General features: G+C 36.4%; 3 protein-coding genes across 8 annotated transcripts; 2 read left to right on the top strand and 1 right to left on the bottom strand.

The window, feature by feature from the left end:
• Positions 1–255: 255 nt before the first annotated feature.
• On the bottom strand, positions 256–1535 carry timm8a (translocase of inner mitochondrial membrane 8 homolog A (yeast)). Its single transcript, XM_077247866.1, has 2 exons — positions 1300–1535; positions 256–563 (listed from the first exon to the last, which is right to left on the bottom strand). The coding sequence occupies exons 1-2, from the start codon at positions 1408–1410 to the stop codon at positions 402–404; spliced, it is 273 nt and encodes a 90-aa protein (XP_077103981.1). The 5' UTR covers positions 1411–1535; the 3' UTR covers positions 256–401.
• Positions 1507–5232, top strand: uqcrq (ubiquinol-cytochrome c reductase, complex III subunit VII). Of its 2 annotated transcripts, none has more exons than XM_077247867.1 (3): positions 1507–1637; positions 2545–2716; positions 5056–5232. In XM_077247867.1, the coding sequence occupies exons 2-3, from the start codon at positions 2563–2565 to the stop codon at positions 5148–5150; spliced, it is 249 nt and encodes an 82-aa protein (XP_077103982.1). In that variant the 5' UTR covers positions 1507–1637; positions 2545–2562; the 3' UTR covers positions 5151–5232. The 2 variants fall into 2 exon arrangements, with proteins under 2 accessions (XP_077103982.1, XP_077103983.1); XM_077247868.1 differs by having other exon boundaries at positions 1620–1641.
• A 1258-nt stretch (positions 5233–6490) lies between these two features.
• gsr (glutathione reductase) lies at positions 6491–17783 on the top strand. 5 transcript variants are annotated; one of them, XM_077247912.1, is made up of 14 exons: positions 6491–6735; positions 7103–7248; positions 7490–7516; positions 7600–7688; positions 9010–9079; positions 9441–9588; positions 10055–10109; positions 10190–10289; positions 10377–10463; positions 10613–10780; positions 12464–12575; positions 12779–12910; positions 16792–16925; positions 17067–17783. In XM_077247912.1, exons 4-14 carry the CDS (start codon positions 7603–7605, stop codon positions 17214–17216), a joined length of 1242 nt encoding a protein of 413 aa, XP_077104027.1. In that variant the 5' UTR covers positions 6491–6735; positions 7103–7248; positions 7490–7516; positions 7600–7602; the 3' UTR covers positions 17217–17783. The 5 variants fall into 5 exon arrangements, with proteins under 5 accessions (XP_077104027.1, XP_077104022.1, XP_077104024.1 ...); XM_077247907.1 differs by having other exon boundaries at positions 6499–6735; positions 6990–7256; XM_077247909.1 differs by having other exon boundaries at positions 6500–6735; positions 7103–7256.
• The last annotated feature ends 114 nt before the right edge of the window (positions 17784–17897 follow it).

A 17897-nucleotide genomic window follows, 5' to 3' on the forward strand; every position in this document is an offset into this window, starting at 1 on the left:
TTTCAAGTTCACATTTCAACAGACACTGTATAAGCCACAGATCTTGAAACAATCCCAGTAAGACTTGGTCTTTGTATACTTGGTAATGTACTTTGACGAAAGTGAAATGCAGAGCCTCCTTCTCAATTCCAGATCAGATCTGTACAATGGGATCCACAGTATGTACTTGTTTTCATACCAAAATCTTAGAACTGGGAAATGTCAATTATATCGATGGTAATGATAAGTAGGGCTTTCTATGGGACTGTACATGCATCCATTTGATTTCGAATACATGGCCTTCAAAATAATAGCAAAAAGAGGCACTTTTGTCTTTGAGAAATTAACTAAATCCTGTATATAGCGGTTGCCTCATAGTTTTTGTTGGCATGACGAATCCTCAATAAGTGGCTGAAGTTCTACTAGTCAGTCATTGTCTCTGAGAATGTTCCTCTACTCCTCTGAGTTTGCTCTAGTCTGTTGAGGATGAATTGACTTGTATCGATGAATCGTTCCACGCAGTTTACAAAACACACCTCTGTCCTGGAGTCGAGCTTTGGACCAGGCTTATCCATGCACTTCTCCTGCAAAGACAAACACACAATGAGCTCCAAAAACCCCCACAACTGATGACTGCTAAATTTGTATGTGTATATATAGCATGAACAAGATACTCAGCTCTTAATTAGTAATCAATATAAAAATAAATATAGGCTACTACTTTCCAAAAGTTAAGTAAAATATATAGAAATTAATACATTTATACATTCAGCAATGATGCATTAAGACACCAAATACCTTTATATTGTTACAAAATATTTATATTTAAAATAAATGATGTTCTTTTGAAAAATATATTCATCTAAGAATTGAAAAAAAAATAATGAGCACAACTGTTTTTAACTGAAGGATCATGTGACACTAAAGACCGGAGAAACGATGCTGAAAATTCAGCTTTGACATCACTTGAATAAATTACATTTTTAAATATAAAAAAACCCCGGCTACTTTAAATAATAATCATTTGTCATTACAGTTTTATTGTATTGTATTTATTGTATATGTGTTCAAATGAATTCAGCTTTGGTGAGCTGGGATGGGAATCGCACCGAGAAGAACCCCGAAGGGTCACAAGCTCCGCGACTAAAGAGGGCAGCACCTTAAATTAATTGCTTGAACTACATAATGAAACATCTTCCAAATCCACAGATCATACATGCTAGGACAGAATATACTGTGCAGTCAGTCAGTCTCTCTGTATATGTGCAGCCTCATAAAGAGGATGCATTACGCAGCCCAATAGGACAGAAACACACTTACCCAGCACACTTCTGTCATCTGATGAACAAGCTGCTGAAACCTCTGCTTTTGCGACTCGATCTCGATAAACTGCTGCAGTTGAGGGTCTGCCGTGACTCCTTGATTATCCATTGGGGAGAAGAATAGCAAACGCTACACAAAATAACTTAATGGTTATATCTGACCACTGTATACAATGTCCCAGCACTACGCTGACCTTCACGTGTCTCGATAGCCAGGAACCAGTAGAGTGGAGCACCAATAAGAAAGCGTGAAATCAAGCGGAAGCGGATATGACTTGCGGTTGCAGGCGGAAGTTGTAGATCCATACCAGGACAAGGGTGTTAAGGAACAGTAAGGTTGGTGAGCAGAAATATTTTCTTGCCTTACATTTTTACTATAGTGAGTTAAACAATTACGACATTATCTTAATTAAGCGATGTAATGTAGGTTTGGGTGTATAAATGTATGTGTAAACAGAGACCGTGCGATTGAGTTGAATGTCAAGCAAGGTCTTACAGAAAGCTGCTAGCCTAGCGACGTAACGCTTATAAATGTGACTAAAATGTTCTGTGCGTTTTCTCTGCACTCCCCGTCAATTAATGGTAATAAACTACCCATTTAATTTATACGATTTTAAGTAACTATATTCATTCTTATCTGTCAGCTTTGCCACGTGATGTGCAAGTTACGCTTGAGTCTTGTTTATCAGTGTAATATTGAATTTATCAATCCGATAACGTTACTAAATGAGGAAATTATCCTGACTCAAATAACGTCTTTTCGTACAATATCCAATTCCATCTCAACCCCATAAATTGTATATGCTACATTATGTAGCATTTATACATTTTTCAATTTTATATTCTAAGCCTGATTTTGTACAAATACAGCTGTTTTATTTTTTTTACATTACGAGAGATTCTTATAAACGTGTTATAATTAATTAATTAATTGAATTAGCAATATTATATTTTAAATGCATGTATATAATTTTAAGGTACATAAAACAACATACCATCAGTTAATTTAAATTAGCTGTTTTCTTTTGTAATATATTTAAAAATGTAAATTATTCTTATATATGTATGTGTATATATATATATATATATATATATATATATATATATATATATATACACACACAACAATTAAAATGTATTAAAATTGAGTCAATTATTGACAGTCAAATGTGGTCCTTCCGAGATACTGTATGCTAATTTTATTTTAAATGTACTAAATTTGAACCTTGATTTCATTTCCTAGATCAGCTTTCTTGGCACAATGGGTCGTCACTTCGGAGATTTGGCCAAGATAAGGCATGTGATCACCTACAGTATTTCCCCCTTTGAGCAGAGAGCTTTCCCAAACTACTTTTCCAAGGGAATCCCAAATGTGTGGAGGCGATTCAAATCATCTGTATTCAAGGTTGCACCACGTAAGTCATTTTGGGCCAAAAATAAGCAATGCACAGGTGTTAAAAATGTATAGTTATATAGTTAGTATTTTCATCCAAAAAAATTGGTTTTAAGCCAGTTATTTGTATATTTTGCTGGAGTGTGTCTGTAGGAAATGTCAGTTTACATTTCCAAACATTCCTTTTGCAATTAATTGTAATAATCCAGTGAGATTTTTGTGTGCACACAATGAGTCTGACACTAGCTGGTACGATCCACACAGAGATTTTTGCTAAGGAATTGAGAGAAGTCTTCAGCTAAGAGAAGGGATGGGGTTGACCTCGTTTACTAACTATGCACACAGTGATTGGATGATGGGGGAGGGGTCTCTGTCAGTGATTTAATCAATTAATATTGTAGAAACATTTTTAAATAAATAATTTGTCATATTCAAATAAAGATTTTAAAATAAAAATGTTGCCATATTCAAATAAAGGTTTTAAAATGTAGGCTAAGTGTCACTAATTAAACTAGTATATGTTCAGCTTATTGTAAGCCTCTTGCATGTCTGCATCGCGAGACATTGCAGAATTCAAGAGATAAATTATGTTTTATAAACAACGTTCAGGAGGAGCGAATTCAAACAGTATCTAATCAGCTCGAGAGGAGGTATATATACATAGCCGAGAGCCGACTCGCCTAGTACCTTGACAGTTTTCTGCATCCCTCCGCCACCTCGGCTGGGATACGGGGAGTATTCTGGGTTTGGGTTAAATTCTGAGCTCGGGGCGTCCCCTCAGACAGCACGCCAAATACAACTGACACAGGTAATCAGACCTTATTTATTTATAAAATATTTATTTTTGGTGTTTTATAGTAGATTAAAATCTATAAATCAAAATATGTATTGCATTTATGAAGAAACGGTTCAGCACTCAAGACTAATGCCTCAATGGTGTACAGTGTCTTTGGGAGGATTGCCAGCTACAGCCATTAGAATTCTTTGTCATTCAGTCTTAGTGACTTAGGAGTTCTCTTGACTATTCCTAACATTTCACAGATTTAGGAGCTAGTTTTAGCGCTAAAATGCTGTAAAAGTGTGGATGCTTTCACAAAATAATGTCATAAATAGATTTTATTGATCAATTAACTTCTATTAACTAAATCAAATCAATATTTGGTGTGACCACCACTTGCGTTTAAAACACCTGTCCTCGGTACACTTGCACAGGTACACTTTTTAGGTAGCTCTGCAGGAAGGTTTCTTCAAGCGTCTTGGAGACATTGCAACGGTTCTTCTGGATTAAGTCTGTCAGTTTTTTTCTATTTCTTCATGTAACCCCAGATGGACTTGATGGTGAGATCAGATCTCCGTGTGGAGCACCGACTGTTGTCAGACTAATTTGTGCATACAAAAATCTCACTGTATTGTTACAATTAATGGCAAAAGGAATCTTTGGAAATGTAAATGATATTTCCTAATGACACGCATAGGGATGTAACGGTATGAAAATTTCATATCACGATTATAGTGACCAAAATTATCATGGTTTTGTTAAAATAAGATGAAAATTTTCAAAAAGAACTGATACGCACACTAAAAACATTTCAACAAGTTTTATATTTGGAAATCAACAAACAACAAATAAAATTAGCAGCTCAAGGAACTTTAAAAAAAAACATACACATTAAATTATATGACTGTTGTCAATAGCAACGCATTATAACACAGCGCACACCTCTTCTATCACTGCGGCGCACTCTCTCATTTATTTAAAATTGTATTATAAACGAGGTTAGTGGATAATTGAGCAGCAAGTGTTATTATAGTGAGAAAAAAAAACTTTTTCTACAAATAAAGTATAATAATGGGAACATTGATCTTGGAGTGAGTTTCCTCGTTACTGACGTAACCAAACACGACGCACTGGAGAATGACTGAGGACACAGAGGAGAGATACATTTCCATTAACTTTAACGACTTAATATTAATTTGTACCTCACATTAAGCTATCGAATGGCTTCAGAAGTCTTGGAATATAGTGCATGAAAATTTTATGGTGGTTTACAATATTTTTTGTATCTTTAGTGGGGTTAACAATAACAGAGAATTAACCATCAGGACATTTTATCGTAGTTTATCGTGAAACCGGTAATCGTTCAATCCCTACACTACAGCTAGATATAAGATATAATAATATAGAAGATATAAATGACTGGCTTAACCATTTTTCTGGGTGAAAATACTAACGTGCCTAAGACTTTTGCAAGGTACTATATATATATATATATATATTATATCAGTCTATACTATTTCTAGCTATGGATTAAACATTGTGTGTGACTAAACTTCTCTACAAACCTGCATCTCTATTTACAGCCATGATTCTGATGTACCTGACCTACACATGGGGCAATCATGTACATGAACAGGGCAAAAGAAAGAACCTCGCAGACTATGAGAATGGCCAGTGAAATTGCCCCGCTGAAGACGTGTCCTTGTGTAACTTTTTGTTTCTGAAAAATTCATCAATAAAGAAAATATTTATGGGAAAAATGGATTTCTGACTTGTTGCCAGAACTTAATCAACATGATTCAATTTAGTAGCTTGTTTAATAAAGTACCCTGATGTGGTGCATCACTTGAGATTCTCTCATTTGTAACGGTCATCAGAAATATTTGAATGACAAGGGAGTCTACTGCCAAGTTTTTTTTTTTTTACTCCAACTGGATACCAAGGCAAAAAAAAATTTTATGTGAAGGCACAAATGAGCAAGTTTTGATGCATTCTATAGAGAATTTTTGTTTTTTAGAATTTACTTTTTGTTTTGGTATACTAATGATTTTTTTATACATAAATTAAATGTTAATTTTCTATTACGATATGTTTGTCTGTTGTCTGCCATGTAAAGATTTCTGCAGTTTAACAAATTTCGTTAAAATATCTGGGGTGGACAATACTTTTTCAATGTGAATTGTCAATGCAGAAATCTGAAAAATTTACCATTTTACTCAATGTGCTGTACACTGCTGTCAAAGTCCCTTTGCTACCATTCAAAAGTTTGGGGTTGAGAAGATTTTTTAAAAATGTTGAATTTTAAAAAAAGAGCTGAATTTTCAGCATCATTACTCTAGTCTTCAGTGTCACATGATCCTTCAGAAATCATTCTGATAGAGTGCCGAAGTTATGACGTCACTTTGTAGGCCAAAACGCGGAAATGAGTTCCCTCCGGTTCCCTCGCCCTAAAAGTCTATGGGTTTTTTAATGGGTTTTGCTAAATGGCCTGAAATAAGGTAAATATTTTGATTTTGATAATGTTTTTATCTATGACATAAAACACCAGTTATAACCTGCTTGTGTTTTTTTTTTTAAACTTTATACATTTTGCATTAACTTGTAAAGATTATCTTGATAGACAAAACGTGTAAGGTTCACAACTCTTTGTTGAACACAGATCTTATTTTTTGCGATTTTCCTAAAGTCTATGGGGAAAATGGATAGCTTTTCGATCTAGGGAACCCATGCGCCGCTGACTTCCGAGTTGTCCTACAAAGTGACGTCATAACTTTGGTGCTCAAGAAACATTTCTTATTATTTTTGGAAACAAATTTTTAAAGGATTCTTTAATTCAAAAGACTACTTTTTAACGTGTTGTGTAATTCATTATTGTCACCTTAGATACATTTAATGCGTCTTTGCTAAATAAAAGTATATTGACCCCAAACTTTTGAACGATATCACCGCAAACCATATTAATTTCCATTCCTTCTAGTGTAATAATATAACGCCGTTGTTGTCGTGCTTCTGCACACTGGCGCTGCCTGTTGAAACGCGCATGCTCAGCTTAGTTCGGCGTCATTCTGACTTCACATTTACATCGACGCATTCCGTTAAAACCATATAAATACGAAGATGGGCAGCAAATATACACCTAAAGAGTTTATAACTCAAAACATCTAAGCAACGGCACTTTGTTAAATATAATGTTTACAATGTAGCCTACACCAAAAGGGTTTCCGCTACAAGTAGGCTACATATGTAACGGCTGCACTTCATCGGTGAGTTTGTTTAGTGGGCTGAATTCTCATGTCATTTTGATTTTACGAAATATTTCCCTTTTTCAAATAAACCAGACTGTTATCTGTCGTATTTAAAATTAAGTTCAAAGTAAGTGGAGCACACGGGATTGGCAATGAAGGACAGTAATAAACATGGGTGATTATGACTATTGTCCAGACTTGCTTCTGGGATTTACACACTATTGTGTCGATTCACAATGACTAAGCATTGGCTTTTACGTCCCTCCCATTAGTTCAAATACTGCATTGGCTGGGGTGTTGGCTTCCTGCTTATGGAGATATTAAGCCCGTTGGCTCGACTGCGAGCATCTTTTCTTACTCTTGGACGATCGCTGTCGTCTCGTAGACTCATCCGTCGCAGCATGGCCTCTGAATCCGTCACGCGCTTCGATTTTCTGGTGATTGGCGGAGGGTCCGGAGGGCTGGCCGGTGCGCGGCGGGCGGCTGAACTCGGTGCCACCGCAGCCGTTATCGAAAGTCACAAACTCGGAGGTACCTGCGTGAGTAAAGACCATCCTGCTCCTGCAACACCACATTTCCCTTAGAGTCATATGTGTTCTTTAGACGAGTTATTTACAGCAATTGGTTGCTGGATTCGTCACATGAACAGAGGTGTTTGGGAAGAATCCAGATCCAGCTCTTTTTTGTGTAATGGTTTAGTCCAGCACCTATGCATTTTTTTTTGTCTGCTGATATTATTGACGTTGGCAATTAAACTTCTCTTCTGCTGCAGGTGAATGTTGGTTGTGTTCCTAAAAAGGTATATATTTTGACTTTTATCATTACACTTCATTTGCCTGATGCAAGCACAACTGTTAATTGTGTCCTTTTGCTTGCTTCCAGGTTATGTGGAATACATCCACTCATGCAGAGTATCTACATGATCATGAAGACTATGGGTTTGAGGGCGCAAAAGCACATTTCAGCTGGCAGTAAGTTAGATACTTTCTTGGGGGTTTCCTTCTGGGTTGTTTGGTTTTTGTAGATAGGATGTTTAGTATATAGGATTATGGCAAGTCATTCTTTTAAAATATGAAAAAACATTTTTTTGTTTTGTTATTTCTGTATTTAATATATCTTTTTTTGTAAACTGTACTGCATACCTAGTGAAATTACATTTGCTGCTGTCAGTCCATACAAATTTTGTGTGCACAGAAAACAACATGCGGTGACTGTTTTGAGTTCTCTTTCACGTCTTGCGCTTGAACGAAAAAATACACAACGAAAGTGTCAAAATGCCCGCCTTGCCGAGTATTCACGTAAACACTGTCGGTTACCTGAACGTAAACAGATGAGAAAGAAAATACATGTGGAACAGTATATTGGATCCGTGTATTCGTTCTTAAAGTGACAGCAGCCTAATATTCCTGCTGCCATCTGGGTCATTAATGTTAATCAAACAAAAATAATTTGTATCTTTGTTATGTTGTATTTTTTTTTGAGCTGTTGCTTGTAATTTGTTTATTTGTTCTTATTTTATAACTGAAGACTCACTTGTCTTCAATAATGCTTACTGTAGGCCTAATAGTTAGGCTGTTTTTACTGTGGTATCGAAATTGGAATCAATCGAGAATTGTGAAAATGACAAATATTTGGGTGGCTTATTTATTATAACTAAATTTTACATGGGTCGAAACAACAACAACAAACCCTGTTCATAACATAATAGTAGTTATTCACAATCACAAAAGTAACAAGTAAGTAATATTGTTTCTGGTAACAATTTGCCATTAAATTATATGGGAATCTGTAGATATCTTCTGACTAGTTTGTATTTAAACTGTTGGTGTACTTAATCTAGTTTTACTTGTAATTAGTTATATTTGTTAAGAGTAATTAAAAAAAAGTACCTATTGCACTCTAGGAAATAAAAAAGAATTACTAGTAACATCAGTGAAGACACTAGTTTTAAGGGATACATGTAATAATGGCTTGCCGTAGAGGATATTCCTTCGGTAAGAAGTAGGCTAATTCTTGTCACAAAAAGGATTTTTTACTCTTGCGATAGTCAAGTTCCTGCTCGCTCTGATTCGTTACAGCTTTCAGTATTTGTTTTGCTTCCCTTTTGTGGTAATGTTCACTACAGCTTTGGGTGATCTTATCAGACAAAAGTATGAGGTGGAGTAAGTTGTTTGACTAGAGGTGAGTTATGCTGTAGAGAGTTCAGGTATCAGGACTTCTAGTGATATGAAAGATAATAAATTAATATTTTAAATGAATAAATGTCACTTCTTTGGGTGTGTGTATTTTCAGACTCATTAAACGCAAAAGGGATGCTTACGTTAGTCGCCTGAATCAGATTTACCTGAGCAACCTTCACAAGGTAGGCTGCGTTATGTTACTTTTCAGTCAGCAAATTGAATGTAAAGTGATTTGTGGAAGATAAAAAACAAAACCTGTATTTATTTATTTTTTGTCAAATTTAACATGGTTAAATGTTCAAATTTTCTTGTTCTTTATAGTACTTGTACTATGAAAGCTTTACATAGAATTCTTAAAGGCATGACAGCAAAATAGTCCCGTTTAAGCTTCAGAGACAGGGTGAAAGTTTTTTTTCATGCAAATGCTGTACTAAGCAGACCTCGGGGTAAAAAATGAAATGGCGTTATGAAAATGCATGATATAGCCTCTTTGAACAATTGGTATTGACGTGACTGAGATGTTGTTTGTGAATTTTTTTTTAGGCCAAAATTGAGTCCATTCATGGCTATGCAAGGTTCACAGATGACCCTGAACCTACTGTTGAAGTCAATGGAAAGAAATACACAGCCACCCATATCTTAATCTCCACTGGTGGTCACCCGTCCACTATCAGTGACGATGATGTGCCAGGTGGGGTTATGTTTGTTCATTATGAAAAATATACTTCCTTCTGCTTTACTTATCAATGCCATCCTTATTTGCACTTGCCATTAAAGGGATAGTTCAGCCTGTCATCACTTGCTCAACCTAATGTTGTTCTATACATGTACGTATGTATGAGTTTCTTTCTTCTGTTGAACACATGAAGATATTTTAAAGAAAGGTAGTAACCAGACAGTTGACTTCCATATTATTGTTTGCGTACTATGGAAGTAAATGTTTAATGTCAACTGTTTGGTTCCCAACATTCTACAAAATATCTTCTCTTTTGTATTCAGCAGAAAAAAGAAATTCATACAGGTTTTGAAAACCTGGTGAGGGTGAGTAGGTGATGACGAAAGTTTTATTTTTGGGTGAACTATCCTTTAAAGTGATTTAACTTATTTTTGTCACTTTTTTTTAAATCTGCATTTTGTAAATTTCAATGTTATTGCAGGAGCCAGTTTAGGCATTACCAGTGATGGATTCTTTGAACTTGAATCTTGCCCTAAGTAAGTGATTGATTGCCAATTTCTACTTATATTCGTTTTCTTAGCTTATCATAAAATAACCGATCACTGTATCCACCTAGACGTAGTGTCATAGTTGGTGCAGGATATATTGCTGTGGAGATGGCTGGTATCCTTTCCACTCTAGGGTCCAAAACGTCCATCATCATCCGACAAGGAGGGGTAAGAGCCCTATTTATTGTCACCTGGATAAATTCTACTATCATGTATATTCCAAACTAAGCAATGACAGTGTTCTTTTGTTTGAAGGTGCTGAGGAACTTCGATGCCTTGATAAGCTCAAATTGCACAAAAGAATTGCAAAATCATGGTATTGACTTACGGAAAAATACTCAGGTAACTAATACTGAGTAGTATTAGGTAAGGTAATATGTAGCTGGCTTTCCAGACTGATGTATCAGTTTGTTTGCTAGATTTTTAGTTATGATTTCCCCCCAAACTATATCTTATGTCAATATATCAAAATATTCTGACATTGTTTACAGGTGAAATCAGTGCAGAAGACTGACAAGGGCCTCACTGTTACGCTTGTGACAAAAGACCCTGATGTCAAGGATGCACAGGAGAAGTTGGACACCATCCATGAGGTGGACTGTCTGCTCTGGGCTATTGGCCGGGAACCCAAAACCGCTGGCCTCAACCTCAGTCAAATAGTAAAAATTTAATTCAATTTGGTTGATATTATTATTATTATTTTTTTTTTTGTATAAGTATACATGTAATTGATTGGTAAAATATTATTAGTTAAAATAATAATAAATCCTGATAATCTAAACTTTTAGAATACATATTATTTTGAAATTATAGTCACAAAACTTAAAGTTGATATGAAATGGAAATTCACCTTATCTATTTTCTAAATGCATTTTATTGATCTTATTGTAATCAATTTGATTCCTTCATGCATTTTTTTTTTTTTTTTTTTTTTTACCTCATAATTGTTCATCAAAATGTTATGACTCAATCTTCCTGGTGAAACGACAGACTTGTCTCTTCAGATCAGCCTTTGTCTAATCAATGACAGATGGATAGAAATCCCACCCTAATTGTAGTGTGAATTTAAACATAATACACGTTAGCATGAGACTAGTGTGATAACATTCTGCTCACAGGAATTAAGTTAGTAATGCATAACATTATTACCCCTTTTCAACAGAAAAAAATAATTATGCTTAAAGGGTTAGTTCACCCAAAAATGAAAATGATGTCATTAATCACTCACCCTCATGTCGTTCCAAGCCCGTAAGACCTCCGTTCATCTTCAGAACACAGTTTAAGATATTTTAGATTCAGTCTGAGAGCTTTTTGTCCCTCCATTAAAAATCTATGTACGGTATACTGTCCTTGTCCAGAAAGGTAATAAAGACATCATCAAAGTAGTCCACGTGACCTCAGGGGGTTAGTTAGCATTTTTTGAAGCATCGAAAGTACATTTTGTTCCAAAAATAACAAAAACGACGACTTTATTCAGCATTGTATTCTCTTCCGGTTCTGTTGTCAATCCGCGTTCATGAGTCCGCTGACGTAAGACGAGCTGACGTGTGTCTGGTGCGCCCGAGCTTCGTTTACAGTCTGAGGGAGACGCACGCTGGTAACAAAACAATCTTTGCAAACATGTCTAAGGATTTCGACACGGGGAAGACTTGCATTTTTTTTTAACCAGACATATTTATTTGAACCCGAATACACGGACGCACCAGATACACGTCAGCAGCGTCTTACGTCATCAGCGTCACTGGCCTCGTGAACGCGGATTGACAACAGAACCGGAAGACAATACAATGCTCAATAAAGTCATCGTTTTTGTTATTTTTGGAACAAAATGTATTTTCGATGCTTCAAAAAACTCTAACTAACCCCCTGAGGTCACGTGGACTACTTTGATGATGTCTTTATTTCCTTTCTGGACAAGGACAGTATACCGTACATAGATTTTCAATGGAGAGACAGAAAGCTCTCGGACTAAATCTAAAATATCTTAAACTGTGTTCCGAAGATGAAAGGAGGTCTTACGGGCTTGGAACGACATGAGGGTGAGTCATTAATGACATCATTTTCATTTTTGGGTGAACTAACCCTTTGAACAAAAATACAAGCTGTACATTTCTCCTTTTAAACCCTCTGGAATGCATTGCCATATAGTGTACACCATTCTAACTTTTTAAAATCTGAAAGATCAATGAAACATGTCAGAGATGCTGTCGATAAAGTTCAAATGAACCCAGAGGATTCCTTTAAACTGCTGTAGCCACACTAGATAGATGGTATTATAGGCTTTATCTTCGCACTGCATAACTTGATAATGTATGAATAACAGAGGGTGTATTGTTATTCAGGGTGTGAAGCTTGATGAAAGGGGACATATCATTGTGGATGAGTTCCAGAACACCACTCGTCCAGGCATCTATGCAGTTGGGGATGTTTGTGGGAGAGCTCTTCTTACACCTGGTACGGTTTCAGGATCACATCTTTAAATAGAATTTCCTCCTACATGCATTAACATCTTCCAGGTGTTTTGTGGTTTTGTATGTTGGGGGTTACATTGCAGGGCCCCCCAACTGTAATTCTTTAGCATCTGTTTAATGGGAATGTACATTCAGTTTATACTAATAAGCTGCTTTTGTTTATGTTTCTCTTTTTTGTGTGGATAGTTGCTATTGCTGCTGGCAGAAAGCTTGCTCACCGACTATTTGAGGGCAAAGCAGACTCCAAAATCGATTATAATAATATCCCTACTGTTGTGTTCAGCCACCCACCAATCGGCACAGTAGGACTAACTGAAGGTGAGCTGATGTACAAATAATGCTTTCTCATAGTATCTTGAGATTTTAATCAGACTTTGCATGTAGCTAGTTTTGTTTTAGTATTATTTATAAACCATTATAAAACATATTATTTTGAATTATCTTTTGTTTGTATATATATTCAGTTTTAATTTCTTAGTAATTTAATTTGCTTTTGCCATCCTATGGTTCCTCTTGGCTTCTTTGACCCAAACACTTTGACTTTCACTTTCAAACTAGAGATGCGCGGATGGGCTATTATTTTATCCGCAACCACGTCACAAGACTCATCATCCGCCTGCCATCCATCTGCACCGACGTTTTTTGATCAATTTTCAAAGCCGCACCCGCCCGCCGCAGATTGTTTTAAAGTAACACTATGTAGTTTTTCAACCTTCATAATATATTTCCAAGATCCTTGTGATGGTACATCGACTTACAATAGGTTGAATGACACGTCTGCCATAGCCTGACGAGGTCTGTACTGCTTTTACTGGCACTATGTAACTTCGGGTTTCCGGTAGTAACCAGAGCACAAAAAGAACTACAAAATTAGACTGCTTTACAGCACACATAGTTTTTCTTCGTTTGTGATGTCTTTCATAAAATCATGCATCATATACTCTACCTTGTCTGTGGCCATTGTTGATTCCAAAGCCGGTGCTGGAAAAACAGCGAGCGTGCACGTGCGACAGTAGGCTGCGGTAGGCTAAATTATTTACGACAGCGGTAATGGACAATTCCGCTTCCAAACTGTAGGGCGACCGCAGAGGAAAAGTTCCTTGGTGTTGCTTTAAAGCAGCGGTTTTCAATAGGTGAGGCGCGCCTCCCCTGGGGGGCGCCAAAGAGCCACAGGGGAGGCGCGACAGGCAAAGAAAAAATAACTCTGTATGCAGCTCTATTAATATCGCAGGGCTTAAAGTATTCCGGCAACGATTGCGATACATTTTTGTATATGATCACGGTCTTATTCACGCAAATGATTTTAAACCATTAATTTGCGACAAGACAAAAGAGAACACGCTGTCAGTGAATGTCCTCCTGACACACACACACACACACACGCATGACGCACAGAAAGACGCGCGCCAGTATGGAGTTCTCTTTCGCGCCTGAACGAACAATAACCCACACATGTATGCCAAAATTACTGTTTTGTCGAGTATCCTCTCAAGAACAGTCTTAAATGAGTTAAATAAAATCTTAAATAGTAGGCTAGTAAAGACTAAAGAGTAGGAAGAGAATGAGATGCGGCAGATCTTAAAATGACAGCAGCCACTCATTCTCTCTGTCCGTAAAGTTAACCAAAGAACAAAGGGAACAGAGAAAATTAATCACTTCTCTTGACTAAAGAACGCGTGTAGCTTTAATAAGGATTAATCTATATTTCATTTATAATGTATGCAGTGCGGACTGTTTTATAACCTTATTCAATTTCTGTATATTTCATACCTGTTAGACAGGAAAGGTACAGGTAAATAAAACTATCCTCACTTAAACCCATAATAAATGTCATAAGTTCACTTAAATTAAAAGTATTTTTATTTTTTTTAAGCCTAATAAACGTTTAAAATTTTTGGGGAAATCATTTTCATGGAGACATCAGTAGCTATATTAATATCAGTGATACTGGCCTTCATTCATGAAAAGATGGCATAAAAAAATTCAGACTCAGGACTTTAGCTCCTGATATTGGTAATTGTGTATTAGCTTTAAAATGCATCGTTTTCTTGTCCCAAGTCAACAAAAGTCAGCATTAAGGGAGGAGACAGGACCCATAAAAAAAACGTAGGAAATATGATCCTGAGTACTTAAAGTTATGTTACACCTGGTCGGGGTCTGAGGCTGCACCTCTGCCGCAGTGTGTGATCTGCAAGGAGGTGCTAGCAAATGATAGCATGAGACCATGCAAACTTCGGCGTCACATTGAAACTAAGCACACAAATTTAGTGAACAAGCCAGTTGAGTTTTTTGAGAGGAAGCGTGATGATATGCAGTCACAAAAAAGCATAATACAGTTGTTTGGCATTATTAACATGAAGGCGACAGAAGCATCTTATCGTGTCACGTAGCGAAGGCAGGCAAACCCCATAACATCGGCGAAACATTGCTACTCATTGCATTACACATGTTAAGCATGTTTTGTTGACTTGTGGTTAGGCTTACTGATGTTCAGTGATTGTCTTCAAATACAATATTAAAAAAATATTTACATTTTATCAGTTTTTATTGAAACTCGTCATTGCCTGGAACACACAAAATATGGCATATACTGCAGTGGCGTGTGTGGGTAAGGGCAGGTGGGTGGGATTTTGGGGAAGGGGGGGCTCGGCTGTCCTAACCCACTGTAAGGGGAGGCTCACATTCACCCAATTTGAAAACCCCTGCTTTAAAGGATTAGTTCACTTTTTTTTAAAAAATTTGCTGATAATTTACTCACCCCCATGTCATCGAAGAGTCTTTCTTTCTTCAGTCGAAAAGAAATTAAGGTTTTTGATGAAAACATTCTAGGATTTCAAAAATAATTTCAAAATTAAATAAAAAACTTTTTTTGCTCTGTTCTGTGATGCACGTTCGTGACTCTCCTGTTCAAACTCGTTCATCAAAACGAATGAATCTTTTTTCGAGTCATTTCGTTCATTCAACGAACAAAATTAACGAAATGACTCGAAAAAAGATTTGTTCATTTTGATGAACGAGTTCGAACAGGATCACGAACGTGCATCACAGAACAGAGCAAGGCGAGCATTTGTGCTTATAAAACTTAAACTTTTTTATTTATTTTGAAATGACTGATCGTTTTGCAAGATAAGACCCTTATGCATCGTCTGGTATCGTTTAAAGCCATTTGAAGCTGCACTGAAACTGTCATTTGGACCTTGGACTTTTTGGTAACCAATGAAGTCCACTATATGGAGAAAAATCCTAGAATGTTTTCATCAAAAACCTTAATTTCTTTTCGACTGAAGAAAGAAAGACATGGACATCTTGGATGACAGTAAATTATCAGCAAAAGTGAACTAATCCTTTAAGGTCTATGGGCGATGCAAGGCGCTGCTGACGCGAACCGCGAGGCTAGAAAGCTCTTTCCTGTTCTAGAAAGGATACGGATGTACTTTTCGGATGTAGGTAACAATATTTAACAATGTATATATTTCTTTCATTTGATTGGTTCAATCGCCACCCCCCCTAATTTAATTAAAATATTATTTTTCGTCACGTCATCCGCCCGATCCGCGGTCCACAGCTGTAACCGCCAACCGGGCATCTCTACTTCTACAACTACACTGTAGTTGTAGCTGAGGCTTGGAAGAGATTGGTTTCTTGTTGTGGCCATGTCGAGAAGACGCTGTTTTCAGCACTGCAAAATCCACTTTGCATGCACTTCAAAAGGATCATGACTCACACTGGAATTGATATGGAAAAACCAACGAAATCATTACTGTTCATATCACTGTGTATACAAGCGCTAAGAAAGCCTCCGGACGTGAAATACAGATTTAGTAATTGACGTTTCGTTTCCAACATGCGGTGTGAGCGGTAGACCAATCACAACAGACTCGGCCGTTTGACCAATCAGAGCAGAGTTGGCTCTCGGAAATGTGGGGTTTAGAGAGACTGAATCTTCGAATTAACCGTTTTCAGACTTCTTGAGAAATTAGGTGATGTGTAATAATGTATATTATGAGAAAAATAAAGTGTTTTTTTTTACCTTTAATATAAATACATATACATCTACATTATTATAGGAGACCTCCCAAACAAAATTAGGAACCTTTAAAATAGCATAATAGGGGTACTTTAATAATACAGTATTTAAATCAGAAGCTGTATCTGTTAATATTATTTAATGGATTATTCAAGAATGTCATGTTTTGTAGATGAAGCAATCAAGACCTGGGGAAAGGACAATGTGAAGGTTTATACCACTTCTTTCACCCCCATGTATTATGCCATCACCACTCGAAAGAGTCAGTGCATCATGAAGTTGGTGTGTGCTGGCAAAGACGAAAAGGTGAGGGTGTGATCAGTCCATCGATCATAAATGAGTATGAAATATCAAGAAGGATTATTTTTGTTTTTGTAATTGAATAGTATTTTGCTGTTACAAAAGTTATTTTCGTTAAGTCACTTCTGAGCCTTTTTACTTTTTTAGGTGGTTGGTCTCCATATGCAGGGTTTTGGCTGTGATGAGATGCTTCAGGGTTTTGCTGTGGCCATTAACATGGGGGCTACTAAAGCAGACTTTGACAGAACCATTGCCATCCACCCAACGTCCTCAGAGGAGCTAGTAACATTGCGCTAATCAAGTGTTCATATCCCAACGTGTCACTTCAGAAGATTATGTTCCTATCCAAACAATAAAAAAACGCTAATTTTTTTTTTTTACTATTCTCCTAACATCTACATATCTAGCATTTTGTAACAAGAAGCGTATACTTGGTTTGTTGTATCACTGGGATCATTAGTCACTAGTGATTAAGACAATACAGCAACATTCATCAGGCTATGTCTTGAACTTAACATTGTTGTACCCCATTTTCACAGGTATTATTGTTTGATTGGAACAAGGTCAGATGAAGGCTTGATGATTTATAATGGCTAGAAGTCTAATTAAATCTGTTTATAGTAAAACACTGTTGCTTTGATCTTACATTTCTAGAAAGTTTAATTCAGAGAGTTTCTTTCAATAGTAGTTGGTAGTGCTTTCTCAATATTTGTAAAATAAAATTTGATATGCAGTTTGCTCACACGAGCATAGACCTTGAATACATTTAAAATATAAATTTGCGTATTTGTGTGGTTAATAATTTCTTTATATATGCATTGACATTGTCACTATACTTAATAAACCTGTCACTTTTCATAAAAACATATTTTGAGATTATCAAAAGCTTGAAGTGAACAACTCTTTTGATTCATACATATTCTAAGATATATGACTGGCATTTGACCACTTACTGTGAAGACAAACTTTTAGTGTTAG

Source organism: Siphateles boraxobius, unplaced genomic scaffold, assembly GCF_051911475.1.
Source record: "Siphateles boraxobius isolate OS27281-9 unplaced genomic scaffold, OSU_SipBor_1 3, whole genome shotgun sequence".
Classification (NCBI taxonomy): Eukaryota; Metazoa; Chordata; class Actinopteri; order Cypriniformes; family Leuciscidae; genus Siphateles; species Siphateles boraxobius.

Excerpts from the sequence above, each read along its gene's own strand:
- timm8a (XM_077247866.1), bottom strand. The coding sequence starts at position 1,410 with ATGGATAATCAAGGAGTCACGGCAGACCCTCAACTGCAGCAGTTTATC. Across the intron at positions 564-1,299 it reads AGATGACAGAAGTGTGCTGG|GAGAAGTGCATGGATAAGCC; the intron begins GTAAGTGTGTTT and ends TTGTCTTTGCAG.
- uqcrq (XM_077247867.1), top strand. The coding sequence starts at position 2,563 with ATGGGTCGTCACTTCGGAGATTTGGCCAAGATAAGGCATGTGATCACC. Across the intron at positions 2,717-5,055 it reads TGTATTCAAGGTTGCACCAC|CCATGATTCTGATGTACCTG; the intron begins GTAAGTCATTTT and ends CTCTATTTACAG.
- gsr (XM_077247907.1), top strand. The coding sequence starts at position 7,029 with ATGGAGATATTAAGCCCGTTGGCTCGACTGCGAGCATCTTTTCTTACT. Across the intron at positions 7,689-9,009 it reads AAAGCACATTTCAGCTGGCA|ACTCATTAAACGCAAAAGGG; the intron begins GTAAGTTAGATA and ends GTGTATTTTCAG. Across the intron at positions 10,464-10,612 it reads ACTTACGGAAAAATACTCAG|GTGAAATCAGTGCAGAAGAC; the intron begins GTAACTAATACT and ends CATTGTTTACAG.